The sequence below is a fragment of the Triplophysa dalaica genome, chromosome 14 (assembly GCF_015846415.1).
Source record: "Triplophysa dalaica isolate WHDGS20190420 chromosome 14, ASM1584641v1, whole genome shotgun sequence".
NCBI lineage: Eukaryota > Metazoa > Chordata > Actinopteri > Cypriniformes > Nemacheilidae > Triplophysa > Triplophysa dalaica.
Genome location: NC_079555.1, coordinates 22,550,955 through 22,576,575, shown reverse-complemented (window position 1 = coordinate 22,576,575; position 25,621 = coordinate 22,550,955). Strand labels below are relative to the sequence as shown.

The 25,621-nt window shown below is 40.7% G+C and overlaps 2 protein-coding genes across 15 annotated transcripts in view; one reads left to right on the top strand and one right to left on the bottom strand.

Moving 5' to 3' along the window:
* Nucleotides 1-11,046, bottom strand: part of LOC130435219 (suppressor of tumorigenicity 7 protein homolog) — a 35,098-nt gene extending 24,052 nt beyond the window's left edge. For 3 of the 4 annotated variants that reach the window (XR_008908791.1, XM_056765647.1, XM_056765648.1), the window contains exons 1-7: nucleotides 10,912-11,046; nucleotides 10,002-10,203; nucleotides 8,025-8,107; nucleotides 6,471-6,630; nucleotides 6,301-6,355; nucleotides 4,113-4,228; nucleotides 3,945-4,020 (exon numbers count right to left, since the gene is read on the bottom strand). Coding sequence is in view for 3 of the 4 variants with exons in the window: in XM_056765647.1 (XP_056621625.1) it covers nucleotides 3,945-4,020; nucleotides 4,113-4,228; nucleotides 6,301-6,355; nucleotides 6,471-6,630; nucleotides 8,025-8,107; nucleotides 10,002-10,023 (512 nt within the window). In the remaining variant the exon portion in view is untranslated. The remainder of the gene's footprint in view (nucleotides 1-3,944; nucleotides 4,021-4,112; nucleotides 4,229-6,300; nucleotides 6,356-6,470; nucleotides 6,631-8,024; nucleotides 8,108-10,001; nucleotides 10,204-10,911) is intronic. The other variant, XM_056765649.1, reaches the window with a different exon arrangement.
* Nucleotides 11,047-12,064: 1,018 nt separating this feature from the next.
* ppfia1 (PTPRF interacting protein alpha 1) overlaps nucleotides 12,065-25,621 on the top strand; it is a 57,150-nt gene continuing 43,593 nt past the window's right edge. For 8 of the 11 annotated variants that reach the window (XR_008908850.1, XM_056766647.1, XM_056766649.1 and 5 more), the window contains exons 1-8: nucleotides 12,065-12,801; nucleotides 14,856-15,116; nucleotides 19,812-19,913; nucleotides 20,011-20,175; nucleotides 20,255-20,329; nucleotides 20,409-20,507; nucleotides 24,473-24,694; nucleotides 24,763-24,909. Coding sequence is in view for 10 of the 11 variants with exons in the window: in XM_056766647.1 (XP_056622625.1) it covers nucleotides 14,856-15,116; nucleotides 19,812-19,913; nucleotides 20,011-20,175; nucleotides 20,255-20,329; nucleotides 20,409-20,507; nucleotides 24,473-24,694; nucleotides 24,763-24,909 (1,071 nt within the window). In the remaining variant the exon portion in view is untranslated. The remainder of the gene's footprint in view (nucleotides 12,802-14,855; nucleotides 15,117-19,811; nucleotides 19,914-20,010; nucleotides 20,176-20,254; nucleotides 20,330-20,408; nucleotides 20,508-24,472; nucleotides 24,695-24,762; nucleotides 24,910-25,621) is intronic. The other 3 variants (XM_056766652.1, XM_056766645.1, XM_056766643.1) reach the window with 1 other exon arrangement.

Here is a 25,621-nt window from a genome sequence, read left to right as displayed (position 1 = left end):
TGTGCTTTATTGGCATTCTGAAAAAATGTACATTCATTAAGGGAATCTTGTGTAATGTAATATATGTATTGAATGTTCATGCGTCCCTCAGATGGCAAGAGGCAACATATCTTGCAGCTATATTTGCACACAAGAATAAAGGGAAGATTTTCATTTGGGATATATTGATTTCTGATTTTCTTCTCCACGGTCCATACCTTGGCGTGGTGGGGGAGCTTGCGTAACTCAGTGACCCAGAGAGCTATGCCAGCTGGAGATTATGCTTCTGGTTGGGCCACCCATGCTAGACAGGTCAAAGGATAGAGATCAGACCAAATTGGAGCACCTCTCCTCGAGGCTAAGGAGGTTGGCGTAGGGCTAACCCTCTCCTTAAAAAAAATGACAACAGAGAGGACAAAACAGATCACTTCTATGGTAGTCTTCAAGTGGTATTGGTCAAAGGAAGGGCAAGGAACATCCTGATGGGGGACTTTAATGCCAAAATACTAGCAGACAAGACCGGCTATGAGGAAGTGATGGGCCCACATGGTCATCAGGGGCAGCATCTTAGAACACAAAAGGATCAACAAGGCCACGTGGTTGTCTCCGGACCACACCAAGGAAAACCAAATAGACTAACTGTGTATCTCCAAAAGGTCAGAAGATCGCTCCCAGATGTCCGAATGAAGAGGGGTGCAGATGCAGCAAACGATCACCATCTATTAGTTGCAAAACTGAAAATTAAGCTAAAAAAGAACTTCACAGACACACAAGCCAAAAGACATGTTGATGTTCAAAATTGAATGTTGGTTTCCTGTAAGATCCAAAGATCCAGAAAGACTACATGCTCACATTCACAAATAAGTTCTGAGTGCTGCAAGAGCTGCATGATGAGGAATCAGGACCATGTGGAAAGGAGTGCCCTAATCTTAACCTGCCAGAAAGTAATAGGACCAAATAAGCCTCAACAGAAAGACTGGATGACAGTGGGACCATTCTAAAGATAAAAGTGAGAAAACAGAAGAAGCCCTTAACATAAGCCGCACGAGAGCAACAAAGGTAGCACAAGCTAAATACACAGAAGCCCACAAAGAGGTGAAGAAAATTGAGAGGATCGACAAACAGAGATATTTTGACAACCTAGCAGAGGTTGCAGAGCAAGCTCCAGCAACAGGCAACATGAAACAACTATACGACAAGCTGGAAACTACCAGGTAAATACAGTAGACAAGAAAGACCAGTCATGGATTAGGAGGAACAGACCATCACGGGGATAGAGCAGCAACTGAACAGGTGGACAGAACATTTATAAGAGCTGATAAACAGACAAGCACCGGTGGTGATGTTGACCTACCGATAGACTGTAGTGAACCAACCAGGGATGAAATCAGGAAGACCATATTGAGAACAAAAAGTAGTCAAGCTGCGGGCCCGGATGACAACCGTGCAAACAACAGAGGAATAACACTACTATCAGTCCCATACAAAATCTTCAATAGGGTACTCTTAGACAGAATGAAAGATGCTGTGGACCATCGGCTGAGAGACGAACAAACAGGATTGCACCGACCAGATCGCAACATTGCGTATCATTTTAGAACAGTCCACAGCATGGAAATCACCCCTGAACATAAACTTTGTTGACTATGAGAAGGTGTTCGACAGTGTCCAACGAAGGGGTCCCAAGGCCCATTGCGGTCAGTTCACAAAGAGCTTGGCGGATAGAACGGCAGTCAGGCAAGGCTGCCTGTTGTCACCATTCTTATTTCTTCTGGTAATTGCCTGGATCCTGAGGAAGACAACAGAAGGGAAGAGAAATGGAATTCAGTGGACTCTGGGGAACCAGCCCAATGACCTGGATTTTGCAGATGACATTGCCTTACTCACACACCGTTGCCAGCAGATGCAAGAGAAAACATCCGACCTCTCAACTGTCTCAGCCCAACTTGGCCTTAGGATACACGAAGGAAAGACAAAAATATGGAAAATCCACACAACCAGCACAGAACTAGAGGAAAACCCCTAGAAGAAATGGAGACATTCACGTACCTAGGACAGGCACAGATGCAGAGGTCAAGGCAAAAATCTGGAATCGTCAGCTTACAACACACACCAAAAGTCGCCTCCATTGCAAGTCGGTTCTTCTTTATGGAGCAGAAACATGGAGAAAATTAAACAACCATCAGGAAAATCCAGACTTTTATCAACAGCTGTCTACGCAGAATCCTTCAGATCCACCGGCCAGACACCATCAGACATTGTGATATATGGCAGAGGACAATCCAGCTTCCTTCCAAAAATTCAGGAAGAGAGAGTGGAGATGGATAAGGCACACTTTGCGAAAAACCAGTACAAGCATTAACAGACAGGCCCTGACATGGAATCCACAAGGAAAGAGAAAAAGGGGAGACCTAAAAACACCTGGAGAAGAGACTTGGAGGCAGATACCAAAGAGATGAGGCACACCTGGAAAGAACTGAAGAAAATTGCCCAGGACCCAGACAATGGAGAAAAGTTGTGCTACGAGAGGAGAGATTGGATTAAGAAGAAGATTGATTTCTGATATTTTGGGCATTCAGTAAAGAGGTGCAGCTCTGTTTCTATCACTCTCAGACTGGAGTGAGAACACAATCTCTCTATATTTATCTCCTCCGGCCCATCTCGATGTCTAAACTGTGATCAGAGTCTGTACACTGTCAGTGTTTGTCTCCGCTTCACATCACTCACTGTCATCAGGTAGTTTGCCATAATAAAATATCGGTTTAGTACCGAATAACAGTTTGTGTTGGTTTTGAATGGTGTTTGTCCAGTGTGTGATGTAGTCATTTTGTTGGTGAGTTTATTATTTGGTTGAGCCGGATGTTTGTGTTGTGATGTTGTGTGATGTCTGTCTCTGTGAGGTCAGTCAGTCTCAGTCTCAGCGGACTCTTTGCTAAGCGTAGCTCTTGGTCTTATGGGGCTTTATTTTGAGATGTGTTTGGCTCACTTGTCTTCAGGTGTTTCCAGAATTGAATTGATCATTGAATGTTAAGTAGCAGAGGGTAATTGCCTTATTCTGCCCTTCATCTGTTGTTGGATGTTTTGCTTTGGATTTACAAATGCTATTATTTTTAGGCTAACCCGGAAGCAAGCGCCCAGCTGGATCTCTCGACCGAAAGCCTATGAATCTTTCACAAAGACTTTTCGCAAAAAATAAACTCTGGGATTACCAACGGTTTATGATGTTTACACGTTTTGTCCATCAAGATAATTTTTACAAATGAACACCACATTTCTTACCTTTGATGTCGACATACAGTCGCAGAAGTAAAATGCTAACACGAGGCTATACACAGACTACACTTAAGGTCGCTTGACATAAACATCACCACCACCAAGCCTCCGACAGTTCTTTTAAACGTGATTACAGATGTCTTCCCTGCTGAGTAATTACACCGTGAAAGATCCACATCTACGTTTTAAGAGATTTGTTATAATTGGTGTGTTTTATGTCATAGAATAAAATATGAAAATAGTTAGAGGTTTAGTTTACAACAGACCTTATTTCAGGCGATTTACCAAAAACCCATTCAAAAAAACCCACAGACTTCAGAACGATGAAACCCTAAGTCCTAAAATGCTAACTCGCTTCCAACGTTTGCATACAAAAATACATCATCTCTGAGCCTCCCTATAGTCAGAGCCCAGGATTGACAGTAATCCTCCTGCAGACCTTCTTGAGTGAGCGATCTTCTACATACAGGACACACTTTATGTCTGTGTCATATAGAGAGAGACCAGGAGGAGGAGATCGCTGTGATATATTGATTGATGTAGATGTTAAAGATGGTTTGGTTTAAACTGCAGCCATATATCACTTCACACCTCTGGAGAAACAATGCTGTTCTTGTTTCTCTCTCTCTCTCTCTCTCTCTCTCTCTCTCTCAGTGTGTGTGTTTGTCTCTGCGTCTGTGTGTCACACTCACTCCTCCAGATCCAGAGCTTCATGAGCCGCTGTGATGCGTGCTTGAGGATTTCTCTCTCTCCAGGCCTTCTGCATTACTGTGGATAAACACAAACACAAACAGATGTGTCTCATGCTGTGCACATGAGCGGCTCAGAAGGATGCTCTTGTTTTTGTTCAGTTCTCTTACTGGCGTCTGCAGGTCGAAGGTGATCGGAATCACAGGTGAAGAACGTCTGATGATCTTGTGCTGACAGATTCATGTCGTAGTATGTGAGCGGCTCTCGTCCCGTCACCCACGTGTACCTTCAACAACAATCATCTCAATATAAACAGCAGATCATGACCTTTACACTCTGCAATATATAACACCAATCAGAAAAGAAATTAAACAACTGAAATGTCAAATAAACCTGAGTAATCTTAACTGCACCAAGATTCTTATTCCAGCTACTAGTACAAATGACACAGCTCCAAATATTCATATTTAAATGTGTCCCCAGACACACAAGCGCCTGTCTTCACGTGAAAGCCTGTCTCTGTTTGACATGCGTTCACAGTCATGATTTATCATTGCTCGTCTTGACACAAACATCTATCACAACCAACAGATTTATGATTTAAATCAATTCTGTCAGAAAACATGTTCAGACGGGTGGGTTATTATCACTGAAATATAAACACATGTCACATACAGTTGAAAGAAAAAGTATGTGAACCCTTTGGGCTTACTTGGATTTCTTCATAAATTGGTCATAAAATGTGTTCTGATCTTCATCTAAGACACAACAATAGAGAAACACAGTCTGCTTAAACTAATACCGCACAAACATTATACGTTTTCATGTTTTTATTGAACACAACATGTAAACATTCATAGTGCAGGGTGGAAAAAGTATATGAACCTTTGGGTTTAATAACTGGTTGACCCTCCTTTGGCAGCAATAACCTCAACCAAACGTTTCCTATAGTTGCAGATCAGACCTGCACAACGGTCAGGAGAAATTTTGGACCATTCCTCTTTACAAAAGTGTTTCAGTTCAGCAATATTCTTGGGATGTCTGGTGTGAATCGCTCTCTTGAGGTCATGCCACAGCATCTCAATCGGGTTGAGGTCAGGACTCTGACTGGGCCACTCCAGAAGGCGTATTTTCTTCTGTTGAAGTCATTCTGTTGTTGATTTACTTCTATGCTTTGGGTCGTTGTCCTGTTGCATCGTCCATCCTCTGTTAAGCTTCAGTTGGCGGACAGATGGTCTTAAGTTTTCCTGCAAAATGTCTTGATAAACTTTGGAATTCATTTTTCCATCGATGACAGTAATCCGTCCAGGGCCTGAGACAGCAAAGCAGCCCCAAACCATGATGCCCCCTCCACCATATTTCACAGTTGGGATGAGGTTTTGATGTTGGTGTGCTGTGCCTTTTGTTCTCCACACATAGCATTGTGTGTTCTTTCCAAACAACTCAATTTTGGTTTCATCTGTCCACAGAATGTTTTGCCAGTAGTGCTGTGGAACATCCAGGTGCTCTTTTGCAAACTTCAAACGTGCTGCAATGTTTTTTTTGGACAGCAGTGGCTTCCTCCGTGGTGTCCTCCCATGAAGTCCATTCTTGTTTAATGTTTTCCTTATTGTAGATTTGTCAACAAAAATGTTAGCATGTGCCAGAGATTTCTGTAAGTGTTTAGCTGACACTCTAGGATTCTTCTTCACCTCATTGAACATTCTGCATTGTGCTCTTGCAGTCATCTTTACAGGACGACCACGCCTAGGGAGTGTAGCAACAGTGCTGAACTTTCTCCATTTGTAGACAATCTGTCTTACCGTGGACACATGGACATCAAGGCTTTTAGATATACTTTTGTAGCCCTTTCCAGCTTTATGTAAGTCAACAATTCTTGATCGTAGGTCTTCTGAGAGCTCTTTTGTGCGAGGCATGGTTAACATCAGACAACGCTTCTTCAGAACAGCAAACTCAAAACTGGTGTGTGTTTTTTATTGGACAGGCCAGCTTTGATCAACACATCCAATCTCATCACATTGATTGGACCTCAGGTTGGCTGACTCCTGGCTCCAATTAGCTCTTGGAGAAGTCATCAGCCTAGGGTTTCACATACTTTTTCCACCCTGCACTATGAATGTTTACATGTTGTGTTCAATAAAAACATGAAAACGTATAATGTTTGTGCGGTATTAGTTTAAGCAGACTGTGTTTCTCTATTGTTGTGGCTAAGATGAAGATCAGAACACATTTTATGACCAATTTATGAAGAAATCCAAGTAAGCCCAAAGGGTTCACATACTTTTTCTTTCAACTGTATGTATAAAATCACACCAATAACATGACAAGAACATGACTACAGAGATGTGCTTCACTTACCGGTTATATTCAGCTCCTCTGAACAGATTGATTGGATTTCTCCAAACCTTACACTCTACACACACACACAGATCATTAAACATTACACAAATTCAATGAACAACAACACTCAGAACATCTCATTTGTTATTTGAGTATTGTAAGTAGAAGATATGTGATGTGATGATCACCTGAGACGCTCTGCCGGCTGGAGTCTGTGTCTCCATTAGTGCTGTTGGACGGGTTTGGAGAGCTGTTATCTACTCCACCTAACAGAGGGCGCAGGTGACTTACAGACACCTGCTCAATGAATGATGTGCCATACTTCCTGAAATACCACCACTCAAAAATCTGCAACACACACACAAAACTTTCTTAAAACAATCCTTCAACTGCAGAGATGATGTTAGTGATAGCACAATCCAAACAAAGCTTTTTAAATCTGTGGAGGTGAAGAACCATCCCATGCTTATCTTCTGTACATTTGCTAAATTAAGCTGTTATTTAACCATTTTTGACGCTTTTGGATAAAAGTGTCTGCTAAATGACTAAATGTAAATAATAACGATAATAATAAATAGCAGAGGTCACATTAACCCTAAAGTTTTTTTCATTTCCTTTCATCAGAAGATGCTTGTGAGAGGCGGGAGGTACTGTAGACTTCTACTTCTGTCCTGAACAAAAATCACAGGATCTGTTTTCCGATTCACTAGCTTTCTCTCACTAGCCCGTTTTGTGAGGCACGCGCTGTCAGCGGAGAGTCGTGGTGTAGATGCATCTGTCACTCAGTCCTGGCGTAGCACACACACACGCACGCAAACACACGCACACACACACACACACGCACACACACACGCACACACACGCACACACACACACGCACACACACACACGCACACACACACACACACACACGCACACACGCACACACGCACACAGGTGTGGTCTTCACAGAGTTTTTTCCCTCAGAAAAGCGACTCGCATCTTTTTGGATAAGCATTAGCTTTCAGTGAGTGGGAAAATGTCACTCTGATCAGTGAGTGACAGAAGCAGCACATTCATGAGCAAACCACAGATAACTTGTGAGTGCGTGAATTCAAAACACCACTTCAGGCACAGTCTGTCTTTCTTACTGACTAACATGTCAACAAACATTTGTCTGTAATTATTATTTTATGTCTGACGACAGAAACGTTACATATGTAAATGAATATAAACAACACCAGCATTATTGAGCATTAAATTGGATAACAATGCAGTAAATTCAGAGAGTAAAGGGAAGTACAGTGTGATGACGTCATGACAACGCCATCTTGCACCATCGTGACGGGTATAAATAGATCATGACAGATTTTGAAGGAGCCTGCCCGTTAAAACAACGGACAATTAAAAAATCTAGGGCCACCTGTGAATGAGGTGTATTTAATCAGTTATGCCTGCTTAAAGTCTGACACAGAGATGAAGTAGAGCCACAGCTGCATTGAGTTGAATGTCTGTAGCACCTGATTAACTGGTGATGAAACGGACTGGAGGTGGCTGCGCATTAAGTGATTGGTGGCACACCTTTGAGCCAATCAGAATCAAGCATTCAGCCAGACCATGCTCGACTGATTTGTGTAGAAACACGATTAGAAAAGTATGGTTTTTGTACAGCAACCATCATTTATCCATAGCATGTCTGGTGACAGTGTGGAAACAGGATCAAGGGATGGAAGCTCATTGGACAGTAGAGTACAGTCACTCACCAGTATGAGTCCTGAAATGAGGGATGATGTGCCCGTCAATGCCACGTAAAACTTGGGGGTCAGAGTGTTGAGGAACATGCTTACTGAAACACATCAAGACAAAAGAGACCAATGAGAGATCTACACACACAAGGCCCTGCGTACACATCATACCAGCAAAGACATGGCTGTGCCCAGCTGGTCCCCATTGGTCAACGCCTCGTGAGCTCTTTGTCTGGCCTCTGGAGATCTCAGGATGGCATCCCTGCTATAGCTGTTAAGTGGTGATGTAAGACTAGAGTGTCCGGGTCCAAGCATCTATTCATTTCAAGCGAGGCTACAGCTTATGGCTGGAATACAATACAAGACTTTTAGAATCTGAACAGATGTTTAAAACTAGACATCACACACTTTTGGAAGGTTTCAGATAGAAACACACTAACTGATCAAATCTGCAGACGGACACAGACTTTCTGCAACAAGTCCAGACTGAAAATCCAAGTCTTTTAGCTTTTTTTAACAGCTGTTCATGAGGACCGTTTACTCACATCACATATTTAGGCGGAACATTTATTAACTCCCGCATACACATGACAAATCTCCAAAATCAATATTTCAATAAAGGATGAACAATGTATTGTTGACTGGCCATTTGGGATTTCGTTATGAAGATAAGGGTTAGGATTGTGGTTTTTCAATAGTTTTACAGCTCGCCATGAGCGTATATTAGCATCTAGCGTCTTATTGAGTGTTTTGACCTGGAAACAGTATATGACCTTCCATATATGGTGGTGCTTGATGTCAGACTAAACAACTGAATATGCAAACGATGTTGTCCGGATGGCCTCATCCAGCTGAAACCTCCATCATCTGCAGCCTCTTAAACCCAAGAGTTCCACTGAAAACATCAGAAAACATCACAAATCTCACATTATTTTCCCTATAATAAGGGCCTTTACAAACAGGTTTACATGTTCTGAACGTCGAGGCCATTTTGAACTTTTCTGATACAACCGTTATCAAATGAAAAGAGAAACGCCAGCAGATAAGATCTTAAAGGAGGAAGAGATCTTCCAAATATCTACATTCTGTCCTTATTTATTCACTTTCTTGTGCTTATAAACCTGTATGCAGGTCTGTCTTTAGAGGAACACCAAAAAAGATATTTTGAGAAATGTCTCAGTGGTTTCGTGTTCGTACAATGGAAGTCAATGTTGTTTGATAATCAGCATTCTTCAAAATATCTTCTTTTGTGTTCTGCAGAAGAAAGAAACTCCTACAGGTGAATGAATGATGAGAGAATGTTCATTTTGTCTGAATTGTCCCTGGCTGATGGATGGAGTCTGTTTAACACATGGCAGAGTCTGACAGCAGCTGTGTTCATTCATTCAGCTGAAGTGAGTGAGGCACTTAAACACACACACAAAAGCTTCATTCATGACCCCCCTGCAGACCACCACCACGCACAGACACACACACACACACGTTATCAAGCATCATACAGGTGATATTTGAAGACAGGCGCACACACAGCAATGCTCACTCTCAAGCTCGTGCACATATCACAACATCTCCTGAAGAAAACAACAGCGCTCATCAGACTTTACTACAGGAGATCTCTAACACAGGACTGCTAATGCTCAGCAGCATTCATCTGACGCGTTCAAGTCCGTACCATGTCTCTGGATCGCTGACACATGATATCTCACATGACATTAAAAACACATCGCCGCCTATGAAATAAGCATCAAGACCTCCGAATACAAGCTGAAGAAAGCAGAAGGTAAGGGTGTGAAGCGCATCCGTGCACGCGCGTGTGTTGTTTATCTGTAAGGTGAATGGTATAAACCAGAGTCTGGCCTTCACGTCTACGAGAACACAAACACAAAATCACAGAGGCACAAGACTAACGCAGAGATGATAACGCAGAGCAAAGACACGCGCAGGATGATAAAGAGGCAGACGTGCTGCTGCGGCGGCGGAGGATGGGTGACTTACATGACGATTCTGTGCCAAACATGGCTGATCCAGGAGCTGGGATGGAGAAGAAAGAGGGGTGGGGGTGAGCAGGCAGCTAAACAGCAGGGGTCATCAACACACAATGCAAGCGAGCCGGCGGCCCCGACGCGTCACACCAGACGATGCTGCTGCGCATGAAAGCTGCCACTTCGCTCCGATCCGATTCTGCAGCCGGATAATCCTACATGAGAGACAAAAGATCAGCAAACGCAATGACGTCACACGCCCGACAACACAACGGCCCACCGTCTGACTGATGCTGGACCAGAGAGAGAGAGAGAGAGAGAGAGAGAGAGCCAATCACAGAACACACACTTCATCATTATCAGCAGCAGCACATCACCCATCACACAGGAAGATGACAGCTGATCTCACAACCCACAAACCTCATTGATCTCATCATTACAAACAGTCAGTTTACCAGCCCAACACAATCTGTCCTTAAAAACAAGCAATACACAACACACCCGTGAAGCCTGTCTGATCTTTCAGACACACACACAGTATAGAGCAAATCTAATGCTCACAGATAATATGATTCAAACAAACGAAATAATTGATTCATCTGAAGACAACGCCACTTTTGATTTTATAAACAATTTTATAAAGTTTATCAAGCGTGTGTGTGACGTGTGTGTCATCAATCACACGTGTCGACTTGTACAGGAACTGGTCTGATGGGTTTGGTAGTTACATTAATTACACAATAACACAGCATAGCATGACTAGTTTCATATGGACTAGATTATCAGCACACACACACTTAGCATTGCTAACAAACACAACCGCATAAAGTTAATAAAGAATGTAAACATTTGAACTCAAACACACTGGTATTATGATTGTGATTATATTCACGCATGATGATGATAATGATTCGTGAGCTCACCTGCAGTCTGACACGACACGACACGACAAATCAACGTGGCACGGGTGAACAACAGCAGAAGAAAGAAACACAGCAGACATGACACATGCTCAGGTCACGCCCCATCAACAACAGGCCCCGCCCACGACCACTGACGTATACAAGCGTTTCAAACCCCACTGTACTGTGCTCGTATTGTCTTTCTAAAATTGTGGAGTAAAATACACAACTATTGTACTTTAGATTGTTGTATTCTATTGTATACAGTGCATTCTCATATTGTTGCAATAAATGCAGACATAAAATAGGCTGTTGCTTAAATTAACTCTTAAAATAAAATCTTACACGCGCAGCTTTTGGATCATTTAATGTGTTCATGCCGTTAATTGTTCACTTACAGACAGTGCTTATTGATTGTGTCTTTATTCGCCATTAATAATTCATTTAAAAGCAGTGCATACAGTAAAAGGAAATAAAAAACTATAAGAAACTGAAAAATAATTAAATTAGGCTATATGACATAGGCATACATTGAAAATGTTTAAATTAGACATAATAATACACTGTGAGTCACAGAGATGTGACTTTTAATAGAGAATAAAGATTGTTTCTTATTTTTTCTCCTCACCGTTTTGAAACCAAATCAGAACAGGGCCAAGACAATAGTCAGATGTGACCCTTCTTTTGAAGACCAGGCTAAAGTCCCATAATCTCATCATATTGTGACATCAAAACGTTTGATTTCAACTATTACTTCACCGATTTCCATTTGTGACATAGCCTTATTCAGTCAACATTATCTGGATATACAACAAGGCCATATTTTCACAGACTACTTTACGTTAGGTAGGATGATTTTCTGTTAAAAAAACAGACATTAGCTGGGTTTTCACTGGTTACAATTGATGACAGCAGAGAACGCTTTCTCTGTCCATTTACTATTGGAACCAAACCTTCACATTTGAAGATATACATGAACTCTTGCATTATTGTTATTATTTAATGTTGTTAATGCTATATTTAATCTCTTTCATCTCTGTTTGCAACATGTGTATCATTTCTTCTGCACTAAGTTCCTGTCGCCAAGTCAAATTCCTTCTTCTTCTCTGAATCTGACACTGTTTCGGCTTGCTCGTGATTCCCGTCTGGGATCCACTATCCATGGCGTCGTGACGTCAGCACGTCCTGACCTCTCGCGAGCGCAGGAAACTGGATCAACGACAAACATTCTGCTGCTTTTAACTATTTTTTTCGCTTTACTTGTTGTTTTTTATGTTGAATCAGGCCAAAGACACGCTGTTTGCGCGTACAGTATCGTTTAATGAGCGTGTTTCGTTGTTTAAGTGTGTGATGTGTACTTTTATCCCGATGTTTTCTCTCATGGATCAGATGCTGACGCGTCAGGAGAATTCACATTAATAACTGCGCTTTTATTCGTGTTTTAATATCATAACTTCTATTATAAGCCTTTTATCAAATGTTGTTTTGGAGTTTATTTGAAATAGTGAAGTATATCTGTCACATGCGCTTAGGTGAGGTTTTTTCCATTACTCCTTGTTTTAGCTGCTAATGCTAACTCGCGTAACGTTAGGCCACTTCGGGAGTTTATATGTATAGATAGATAAAGATATATTTTATATTTCATATCTGTACAGTTGAATCTATACATGTAAATAGGAATCAAAGAGGAGCATTTATTGATTAGTGATGTATTCTCCGCCCGGCTCACAGTGATGTTTCTTACTCATATCTCAGGCGGCGTTTATTTTTTATTTTTTTTACGCTACGTCAGATGTTCGGTTCACTTCACTAGCTCATGTCGTGAAGTTTGATCTATAAATTGGCTGGCTGTAATCAAACTCGACACCATAGAGAAAACGGGGAGAAACGAACCTTGCTAAGAGAATCAAGGTAAATAAACACTTGCTATTACATCCGAATGTCCGGTTACTGGTCTGCCAACTGATCTGATCTTTCAGTCCGTTACTGAACTGATCTGATCTCCTGTCTGTTACAGCACTGATCTGATCAGTCTGTTACCGCACTTATATGATCTGTCTGTTACCGCACTGATATGATCTGTCTTGAACACCAATGATCTGATCTCCTCTCTGATCTGTCTGTTACCGCACTGATCTGATCTCCTGTCTGTTACCACAGAAATCTGATCTCCTGTCTGTTACACTACTGATCTGATCTCCTATCTGTTACCACAGAAATCTGATCTCCTGTCTGTTACACTACTGATCTGATCTCCTGTCTGTTACCGCACTGATCTGATCTCCTGCCTGCTACCACACTGATCTAATCTGATCTGTCAGTTACCGAACCGATATGATCTGTCTGTTACAGCACTTATCTGATCTCCTGTCTGTTACAGCACTTATCTGATCTCCTGTCTGTTACCGCACTGATCTGATCTCCTGCCTGTTACCACACTGATCTAATCTGATCTGTCAGTTACCGAACCAATATGATCTTCTGTCTGTTACCACAGTGATCTGATCTGTCTGTTACCGCACTGATCTGTCTGTTTACCGCACTGATCTGATCTGTCTGTTACAGCACTGATCTGATGTACTGTCTGTTACACCACTAATCTGATCTACTGTCTGTTACAGCACTGATCTGATCTCCTGTCTGTTACACCACTAATCTGATCTACTGTCTGTTACAGCACTTATCTGATCTCCTGTCTGTTACCGCACTGATCTGATCTCCTGCCTGTTACCACACTGATCTAATCTGATCTGTCAGTTACCGAACCAATATGATCTTCTGTCTGTTACCACAGTGATCTGATCTGTCTGCTACCGCACTGATCTGTCTGTTTACCGCACTGATCTGATCTGTCTGTTACAGCACTGATCTGATGTACTGTCTGTTACACCACTAATCTGATCTACTGTCTGTTACAGCACTGATCTGATCTCCTGTCTGTTACACCACTAATCTGATCTACTGTCTGTTACCGCACCGCACTGATCTGATCTGTCTGTTACCGCACTGATCTGATCTGTCTGTTACCGCACTGATCTGATCCGTCTGTTACAGCACTTATCTGATCTCCTGTCTGTTACCACAGAAATCTGATCTCCTGTCTGTTACCACACTGATCTGATCTCCTGTCTGTTCTCGCACTGGTCTGATCTCCTGTCTGTAACCGCTCTGATCTGATCTCCTGTCTGTTACCGCACTGATCTGATCTCCTGTCTGTTACAGCACTGATTTGATCTACTTTCTTTTACCGCACTAATCTGATCTACTGTCTGTTACAGCACTTTAGACATCTGCCCAGTTAACCGAAAATATATATCATGTGAATTATGCACAATTTGTGAGAGAAGTACGGTAAAATGCTGCTGCATCCGAAAGCCAGAGGGCGCTCTCGTGCAGGAACTCCAAATACGCACTGCAGGAGAAGACCATAACGCATGTAGTTCTAGGAAAAGGACATGTTTTTATCACTGTTCCTCATGCCTACTCAGGTATTTTCATCATAATAAAGGATATTTATAATGATGATGTTTGACGGGTGTTGCTTTTTCAAATCACGTTATAATCGACTCAAACTCGCACTGCTTTTAGATTGAGGAGCATTTCCTACTGATCCCAGAGCCGTGCTTCACAGACAAGCTTAGCATCAATAAAATAATCTAAACCTTGCATTATTGCAGCCAGTTTGGTTTCAGCAGGATTTAGTGGTAAACGCGGTTAACCGGGCACATGTCTACCGCACTCATCTGATCCACTGTCTTTTACCGCACTGATCTGATCCACATTTTGTCTGGGACCCATGCTAACAGATATGCGATTTCACACTGCACGCATCCTAACGTCACAGGATCAGTCCTGTGAAGCAGTAGTTTTGGCACAGAATTTTTCTGCTCATGTCATTGTAAACATGTATGACTTTTGTTGTGTTTCTGTGAAGTCCTGACTGGTGTTGTGATGTGTGCCTGCAGATGATGTGCGAGGTGATGCCTACCATCAACGAGGCGGAGGTCGGCAGTAACGGAGGCGCTCTGGGCTCCGGGTCGCCAGTGCAGTCAGACTCTGAGGGTCACTTTGAGTCTTTGATGGTGTCTATGTTAGAGGAGAGAGATCGACTGCTGGACACATTGAGAGAAACTCAAGAGAACCTGTGTTTGACACAGAGTAAGCTACATGAGGTCAGCCACGAGAGAGACTCCCTACAGAGACAACTCAACAGTGCACTTCCACAGGTGACTTATCACACACACATGTTGGCTTTTCGTGTTTTATGGGGTCTTGTCATAGTCATTTTACAGTGTTCAAAGTCAAACTGTATCTTGTGTCATGTAATCCTCACCATAGCACTTAACCAAACCGTCACACAAACCTTTCTGCATTTTTAAATTTTCAAATAAGCATTATTTTCTTTGTAATAATTACATTTTGTATAAAAAAATTGGTGATTCATCTCAATCCTGTGTTGTGGCAATGTTTGGGGGCGTTTCCCATGTAATTACTGCATGAAAAGCGTGCTAGTGTGAGTGTCGCGTTCACTACGTCACGGGTGTTCAGCAGAAATGTAACGCAGGAAAGCAGGTGGGAGGTTCACTTACTTGATTGAAGCACAGACCAGTCAAAAGTTGAAACGGGGACCAGTAAAATCCCAAGAGGGTGTGTTAGAATCCAGTAATGAATGAACGCGGTCTATAAGCGGGAGCGAGTATTAGTTTGGCATGTTGTCTCGTCAGGAGAGATGCGCCACCGGTAAGCTGGTTTTTCTATCCATTGAGTTTTTTGTCTGTTTCGCTAGTGCTGTGCGGCCGCTGTATGTGTGCGCGGTTTGTACATGCTTAATAACTGGTCACTCTGATAAAACCTTGTGAGCCGACAACATTAAACATCAGACCGCTCACAAGGATTTATCAGCGTGACCAAAGTAACAGTTATTACATTCAGTTGCATTCAATCCAGTGCAGTGGGCCGCGGTTTATAACTGTTCGGTTCTTTAAGAATCTCCCCACCGAACGGGGCGTCAGGACAAGACACGTTCTTATAACTTGTTGTAGTTTTTATTTAGTCCACAAAAAGCAGGTTGTAAACCTGTAGAAATAGAAGGGCTATTGTGTAAACAACAATATTGATAGTCATATACATAATATACCATAAATTCAGAATTTACAAATATAAATAAAGTATAAATTCCAATATGGTCAGTTTTTTATATTATAAATATTATAATATACTTAGTGTTTAAACTGAATGACTAAACAAAGCAGATGCATCTAAACACAGAAATGCTAAAATTTCACACAAATATACAATGTCAACGTTACACATTAAACCAATAGCAAAAAGTGTTCTCAGTATGTTGGCTTAAAGTGAAAAACAGTGAGTGTAGTTTTAAGTAGCATCGCTGAGCATAGTAATCCATTACCAATGTAAAGTGATTAACTACATTACCCATCCAGCACCGCAAACAGGAAGTAACTCGTGTGACCGTGAAACGCTCCAATTTCAAACATTTGCTTTTTTTATAGCCACGGATACTATCGAGCCGACAACATTAAACATCAGACCGCTCACAAGGTTTTATCAGCGTGACCAAAGTAACAGTTATAAACCTCGGCCCACTGCACTGGATTGAATGCAACTAAAATAAAAACCACAACAAGTTATAACAACTTGTCTTGTCCTGACGCCCCGTTTGGTGGGGAGATTCTTAAAGAACCGGACAGTGAGGTAGGGCTCTGGTGATAAATGTTACTGTCTAGGTCGATTTTATGTTTTGTGCACAGCTCTTCTGTGAACTAGGGCTCTTTGATAAGTAGGAAGTACTGCTCGATCTAAATTCACTACAAGATTGAGTCGTTTATAACGCACTGTCGAAAAAGCAACATTCGTCAAACATCATCATTATAAATATACTTTATCATCATGACAATAACTGAAAAGGTCTGAAGAACAGCGAATAGAATATGACCGTTGACATTTCCTTGAACTGATTGTTGTTGAACTTGCGTTCTTCTGTGTCCCATATTTAGAGCTTTTATGCGAGAGTGCCCTCTGGCTTTCGGATGTGGCGCCATTTGAATGTAATCCATTGAGAAACTGTGCACATGATATATCGTCCCAGCCCTAGCGTGAGGGTGTGATCAAATTAGAGATATGAAGTTGAGACAGGAGAAAATTAACCTGTCAATAGTTTCACACATATTACAAAATCACAAACAATTGTTTTTTATGTGATTTGATCATTTAAAAGTAGACCGTTTCTAAAGACACATACAGTTACTAGCGGTGTGGAGCCAGGGCAGTGTAAACAAATAATTACTGGTATACATTAGGGCAGGGTGATTAAGCGAAGACGTTGCCATTTGCTAATCGCAAGGGGCTGCGATGTGGACGCAATGTGAAAAATATGAAACGTGGCCATTCCAAGCACGCTTTGTGACTGATTTAGCGCACCTCAGTTATGCCCAATCAGCACTGCCCTATCCAACTGCGTAAACGGCCTTCATTAGAAAAAACAAAAAACAGAAACTGTTTTTAACAGAAACATTTAATAAAGTAATATAACAGCCGGCGGCCCCTCACGGACGACCGCCGGCGAACAAGACAAGAACATAAATATAAACTTAACATAAGTTCGGGCCCGGTACTCTCTCTTCGACGGTCCGGTCGCTCGTTCAAATATATGAAATATGAAAGTGATGAATTAATTTTTGAGCTCACATTTTTGTATTTCATATCACTGAAAAATGGCTTGCTGCAATGCCGTTTCATTTACAAAAAAGTTTACTGGCTAATTTTTACTTGGTTAAAACTCTGTAGTCTTCGTTATAGTTTGTATTGAGGCTCTGTAAATGTTCATAAAACAAGCCTAAACAGTTTACTTTTGTTTCACTTCATATGACAATTTATATTTTTAAATTATCTTATTTGGCGTAAGCTGTTGGGCTATACCCTACCTTGCTTTAATACGCCTCATCGTAGTTCTGCATATACCAATAAATAAAGAACTATTAAGTTTGTATGTCTTTGTCATTTAAAAAGCAACAATATTAAACATAATAATATCCTCAAAACTGAGCTTATTTGGGCTTTTAGCACAAAATACATGGAAGGAATGCTATAAAATCAAATTGCGCTATTGAGCTACCCAAAACCAATAAAATAACCGCAGGGTAAATTCCTTATCCGTGACAGCCCTAAATTCACGGAAAAAAAAATGCACAAAACATTACATTACATGTCACGTGTCTTTACGGGATATGTGTGAACACATACACTTCCCACATCATTCTAGTGATTTATTGTTGCTACAATCCAGCTCTTGTTGTATCCCACATGTGTTTCCATGTTTTTATGCTTTTTTTACATGCGTATAGTAATAATAAACAGAACTAGGCTATTTTACAAAACTTTAAGAATTTCCCTATAATTATCTTGTTCATCACTGAAAACAGGAGAATCTGTGCCTTGTTATGGCACATAGACAGGTAAATTATAGTTCAGGTATATTTAATCTTTAAATATGAGCTGAATTTTCACATCGCTGTACTTATACTTCAATATTAAAGTTATCGAGATGATATTTCCACAGAATGTTCTTTAGTTTATGTTGCAGGGTTTTGTGCAACAGCATAACACACACCCACACAAACGATTTTAGCTGGGGTTTCACATGTAGGGTCACAATGCTTATATGGTAGGGTTTGACAAGACTCCTTACGCCATCTAGGGGACAAAACATGAAACACCAAAGCTCAAACAAGTGGGCACACATTTTCGACATGAGAAGAGCACATTCTTTTCGTCTGTTTGGACACTTGAAACACACGTTTCCACTGCATGCATGATTACACGTTCATAACGTGCCATTATCTCAAGAAAAATGGCCGTTGACATTTTTGGGCCAGATAAAACGCACGCTCATGACAAGGCGCACTACCAGGCGTTAATGAATACTTTGGCTTTCCATAGTGCGGCGCTTCTCCCGGAGGAGCCATTTTTACTTGACTAGTTTAATGCACTACACGGAGCTGACTACACGCGCGGATGATAGAGTGCATGTGAACACGGAAGAGTCGACTCTGAATCGCCAGAACGAGTCATTACTTTTTCGAAGCTCAGGCCTACAATTTTCAGACATGAAGGTACCTGGAAGTAAAGGTCTGCTCCCCTGAGCTCAACCTTGTTGCAGACGTGTTATGCTGCCTCACTGGATGGTAGACTCAGAACGTAGTTGATCTGATGCAGACTCTGGGTCCATGGACTGGAGACCCAGAACTTTAGTCAATCTGGGAGACTCAGAAATTTGTTGAGATGCTCTGTTATTGCATCTTTGGAGCAGAGACTCTTCTGATCTATCGACTTTCCTGATCTGTTACAGTCCGTGGGGGACACTCAGAACCAAGAGTTTCTGCTGGAAAGATACTTTTATCCCTCTTCAGCTAAGGAGGAGATTGCATTTGGCGCTTCTCCTTTGCAGTGCTGTGATTGGCTGTTGATGTCAGGGGGGGCTCACTCACCAATCATCCTCTGTATAGAACTCATTTGCATAGGATAAAGTATGACATTGAAATGTGACTTTTTCTGTTGACCTATGCATACTTAACTTCCCAGAACACTTTCAAAATACTTTTGGTATTGACCTGAATGGATGGAGTCCAAACATCACATCAAAAATGTTAAACTATCATGCATGCATTCAAATGTATGTGTTATTAATATACTATATGCTATTTTTAAGGGTGACATTTCATAAAATTCAGACTTTTCCCATGTTTAAGTGTATGTTACTGAGACTCTGCACTGGCCATCTTTTTTACATTAAAACAACAACAATTATAGTTATTTATTCATTTATAAGTTCTATTAGTAATTATGCAGTCATCTTCTGTGATCTTGATATCAGTGAATGATATTCTTCTTTATCCTTAAAGGAATTTGCTGCCCTCACAAAGGAAGTGAACATGTGTCGCGAGCATCTGCTGGAGAGAGAGGAGGAAATCGCTGAGCTGAAGGCCGAGAGAAACAACACACGTGTGAGTTTTCTCATGATTGTCTTATGTGCATCTGGACTCGTCCTATGCAACAGATGATCCCGTGTAAATGTAAAGCTTGTTTTTGTTGTTGATGCAGTTGTTATTGGAGCATTTGGAATGTCTTGTGTCTCGTCATGAGCGTTCTCTGAGAATGACCGTGGTGAAGCGTCAGGCGCAGTCTCCTGCAGGCGTCTCCAGTGAAGTGGAGGTTCTCAAAGCTCTGAAATCTCTCTTTGAGCACCACAAAGCGTTGGATGAGAAGGTAAGTCCACATTTCTGCCTTAGCTGTGCCATACAGCAGGAGGACTTGAGACATGATGATGGTGTGGCATTTGTGTCAGGTAAGAGAGCGATTACGTGTGGCTCTGGAGAGATGCAGCGCTCTTGAGGAGCAACTGACCATCTCTCATAAAGAGGTGAGAATATCTCCAGCGCCTTTTCTTCTAATAGTAGTCACACTTCTCCATGTAATGTGTTGTCATCTGTGTGTTGTAGCTGGCGTTTCTGAAGGATCAGAATCAGAGGAAGATGATTGTTGATGGTACAGCAGAGATGAACCACTGTTCTGGAAGCACACCAAACGCTAACGGCCAGGTAAAACACATCACGCTAACCTGACTGCTGCCTGCATGGGCTTCAAACATCACAAACAAACATCAGTAGGTTTCAATTAGTAAAAGATGTCAACGCAACCCAAACCATTTTACAACAGTCAAACGGTGACTTAAAGAATGATTTATTTTGTCTTTAATATTACAGCCCTCATGTTATTAAAAGAACAATAAACATCATCAGATGCAGTTGTTCGCTATAATGGGATATCAGCATCTATCAACACTAAACCCAAATGCTCATACTAATTAAAATGTCTAAGTAGTGTTAACTTAATTTCCTAAAATAATTGTACAAACTTAAACGTTATCAGTGACATTCCTGAAATGTTCCTGTGACTTATTTTTTCTTTTGAGTTTAATTAACTTGATTTTAGTTCCCAGTGTGCTCTGCGTGACAAAGCATAAGGAGGATAAACTTGAGGATGAACTGTTTTCTTTTAGAAAAGATAAAGGCTTGTTAATGTTAAATGGTCTTTTATATTTACCAGAATTTTATTTATTTTTTTGTGGTTGCCATCATTCAGACGACTGGTAATTGTTCTTTCGCCCCGTTCACACCCTCAGTTACTTGCAGCGGCAATATTGAGAATAGCTAAACTTTATGCAAATGATAAGTGACTTTCAGGGGGCCACTATCAATAGAAGTAAAGCAGTGGAGCTCACGTCATCTTCTCTGGTCAGTCACAGCAGGGTTTGTTCAACCACCGGTGTGCGATCCGGGACTAACGGATGGAAACACTCCGACACATCAAAACTGTCCGTCTGTAGTGTAAGGGAGGCCAGCTTGTTTGAGAGCTGTGCAGGTAAACCTCTCAGTGGCTAAAGAGGGGCTTCAGCTGCTGGTTATATTCAATTTTGTTTCTGTAATATCGCTGTTGCTTGAGCATATAATTTGACTATATTTTATGATACAGATTACTTTCTCTCGTGCCCCATGCTTCTCACAGCTTTTTCAAAATCACATACAATTCAAACGGTTACACAATTAGTAACACCAACTTACTTTGAGAAATTCAAGAATAACACATGACATGAGTTTGCAAACTAAATTGAATTAAAGTTACAAGGAAATGGAAGTTGCGAATGTCTACTTTTCCATATTGTGACATATATCTGAGTGAAACAGCTTCTAGAATGAGGGAAGAAAATGATGGGCGGGACATTTTGCCCTTCTCTAATCAATTGGATCATTATAAGTTGGCCGTTGCTCACAAAATGGAGGCATCCTTGCTCTTGCCTGATTATCACACTTCTTACACTTATAATCCTCGGACCCTTTATTTGATATAGTAATTGAGACATCACTCTTTCTACAGTCTTTGTCCCACTTGTTCACTCTCTCTTCTCTGCTACAGACAAGCCCTCTAGTACTCTTCGGCTTTTAGAGTGTTATGGTGATAACTTAGTTGTATCTCTTAATTACACAGCCAGGACTGCCTGCATATACATGATTTTTTTCAACACTCGCACAGAACAGATGTCTCGCAAACAATAATAGAACAGTTTGTGGGACTGTACATTAGTTGGTATAAAATACAACATCCATTTCCAGGGGATTGCATATACTTGGAAACAAAAAGGTAGAGGATAATGCAATGCAAGTGGCTTTGGATAAAAGTGTCTGCCAAATGCATCAATGTAAATGTACTAAGTTTAACTAGAGTTGACATTTCTAACTCATTCCCCGCCAGTCTTTTAAAAAAAAAAGTTGCCAGCCTACGCCAGCGTTTTCTAACATTTTCACCCAAATTGAATGGCTCACAGTTCATTTTCTGTAAAGAATATATGGACAAACTGTATGTCAAATGAAAGAACAGAGTCTCAGCTTTTAAACAAAAGAAACTGTATTCTTCTATCTTAATTTGTTCGTTTTTATCACTCCATAGATGTGGGTAGGTTTCTTAAAAAATGCATCACTTTGATTAAACAGCTGGGATAATTAATGTTTTTTGTCAAAGATTCCGCCCAGATTACACTCAGAACAATCATTAAAAACATAATGAAAAACATAAATGTTCTAGGATCTGGTATTCTGTACTTTTTCCTAAAGGTGTGTAATAGCGCCACCTGTTGTACAACAGTATAAACACTGATTGCCGTAATAACTCGTCTTTGGTGGGGAACCATTTTTTTTAAATGACGAGATAACTCGTCAATGGCGGTGAAAGAGTTAAAGGGGTCAGGACTCTTAATAGTTTTTAACACAAATTTGACTTTTTAGTTAGAGGATTAAAAACAGAAATGATTACACCTCAGGGAACAAAATAAAACCAATGTCATGATTAGGGTTGGGTATCGAGAACTGGTTCCATTTTAGAAATGGTTCCAAATTTCAAAGAACCGGGGATTCGATAGGATGCATGCATTTTGGTACCATTTATTGATTCCTTACTTTTTCAGTCACTCAGCAGATGGTTTGTTTGCGATCAGAATGACTAATTTGAACCGATTTGTTTAAACTGTTGAAACTTTCTGTCACTAGTGAATATAAGAGATTAGTGAATCATTTAAAGCTCAGTGAACCACAAGAGAATGCAGGATGTGAATGAGCTTTGCTCATTGATTAAGACTGGTTCATTTAGTTGGCTATTGTGGGTTGAAAAGTTAGTTAAAAAGCATAGAAAGCTTTATTTGATTTAAAAATATTTCTGTTTGGTTGAATCAAAGTAATAGTTTGTATCACTTAATTATAATTGTAATTCAATTCATCTAATTTTTAGAATCTTTAATATGTAAAGTGTTTGGTTAAGCCACTTAAAGGTACAGTAGGCCTATAGTGTGTGTTTGTACTTGTACATGTATCTTTTATGAGGACCAGAGTTTTAGACCAGCAGAGTGAGGACTAAGAGAGTAAAGTGAGGACATTTTTGCCAGTCCTCAGGTCCTGAGACCCCTTTAAAGGGCTATTTGAGGTTCAAGACCTGGTTTGAGGGTTAAGGTTATAATTAGGTTTAGGGTGAGGGTCAGGTACTCAGTTCTGATGGTTAGGGTAAGGGGCTAGAGATTGCATTGCGTCAATGTATGTCCTCATAAAGATAGCTGTACATATATATGTTTGTGTGTACAAGATATGGTTGGCACCACCTCCGCCTCATTTTTAGTCAGGAAAAACCCTGGTTTTGTTTAAGTTACTTTATTCTTTAAAATAGTGATGGCAATACATAAATTTGGGAAGCGACAAGATATTTTAGTTTATTTAAAAAATATTCATTTGAATTATTCATTTAAGCATGTTTTATTCTTAAATAATTCTTCAGATGATGGACCGTTTTGAACGACTCGTGAATGAATGATTCCATTAAAAATTAATTTATACACTTCTTATGTTGTATTTTTGTATAAATAGTTTTGGCTTGTAATTGCTTCTGACTATTCCTTAAATGGAAGTGTTTTTATTGTTTGACAAATTGTTACGTTGCTATTTTTTTCTCTCCCCAAAAAATATTGGAATCGGAACAGAGAATCGATAAGAACCGGATTCGATCAGCAGAATTGGAATCACTCAAGTTTAAAGGAGACCCCACCCTAGTCATGATGCCATGCTATTGTTAATCCAGTTAATACTGGACATCATTTCTCAGAGACGCATGAACGAAAGCTCATGAATGGTGTCTTTAGTATCCAGAGTTAATTGCATTTTAAATGAAAAAAATTTAAAAGAAATTTAACCCAGTGTGAACATGCCCTAAGGACGGAAAACTTGATATAGCATAAAAACTTTAAAATAGCACTAAAGCACAAATTTATAGTGCCTTACAACCAAAATGAATGAAATAAGATAAATAAAACAGTACAAACAATATAAAACGTATAAATATAAACAAATATATAATAGGAAAAGAGACTAGTGCTGATCAGTGATTTCAGTCAGTAAATTCAGCACATACACTGTGTGAAAGACTCAAATTATTCTCGGTAACTCGTTGTGTTGTGTTGTTTTTCTAGCAGCGCTTGTCAGATATTTCTGTGGGTGCTGAGGATTCTGGTAAAGATGGTGATGTGCAGGAGCTGGTGGACCGACTGACTAAAGAGTTGATGCTAATGAAAGAGCACGTGGCGTCTTTAAGCAGCCATGTCGCAGAACTGGAGGAAGATCTAGACACGGCCCGTAAAGATCTCATCAAATCAGAGGACATCAACAGCCGCCTGCAGAGAGACATACGAGAGGTACGTTCAGTTGACTTCATCTCACATTACCTCAGGATGATGGTCTCAACCAGACGTGTGTTTCTCAGGCGCTCGCTCAGAAGGAAGACATGGAGGAGAGAATCACCACATTGGAGAAGAGGTACCTGTCCGCTCAGAGGGAGGCCACATCTGTCCATGATCACAATGACAAACTGGAGAATGAAATGGCCAACAAAGATTCTCTCTTCTGTCAGGTCAGCATGAGCCCTCACACATCATCCTCATCTTGCTTTCCAGTAGAAGTCATTCTTAAAAACAAACTCTCTTATCATACATGAAAATGGAACGGATTGCTAGCAGACTGTTGTCAGTGTTTCTGAAGAACACCTATGACACAGAGCTTTAAAAAACTGCTTCCAACCAGCGAGATGTCTCAATGGTTCCACATGTAAATAGAAGGGCCTCGGCAACCTTGTCAGTTTACAAACTCCTTGCAGAATGTTGAGATTAGAGATTAAAGAGCTCCTATTGTGGAGCGACAGGAGCTTAGTGCAGAAGAAAGTGTACACATGTTGCAAAATTTGAAATGAAATACAAACATTGCACTATATACAAAAAGTGAAAGGTGAAAGGCTATTGTGCGTTTGTTTACATAAAAATGAATGAAATGAAAATTTTATCCAATCACGCTCTGTTAGTGCTGCACTGTGTCTTTGTTTCAAAAGCGCACACCCACACAGTCACACACACTGAACAACAGCAGCTGAAAAGACTCAAGGATTTATACAATGTTATCCTGATGAATAAATCCATTATAAAAACAATGGAGCGCGTGAACAAGACGCTCTACTCTTTAAATACGGAGGTAACGAAAACAGTAATACTAATGATTAAAACAACGCTGCATTTGGAGCTCAAGAGAGGCCTTGCAGACAGATAATCTAATTATGACATGTCACAAGTATG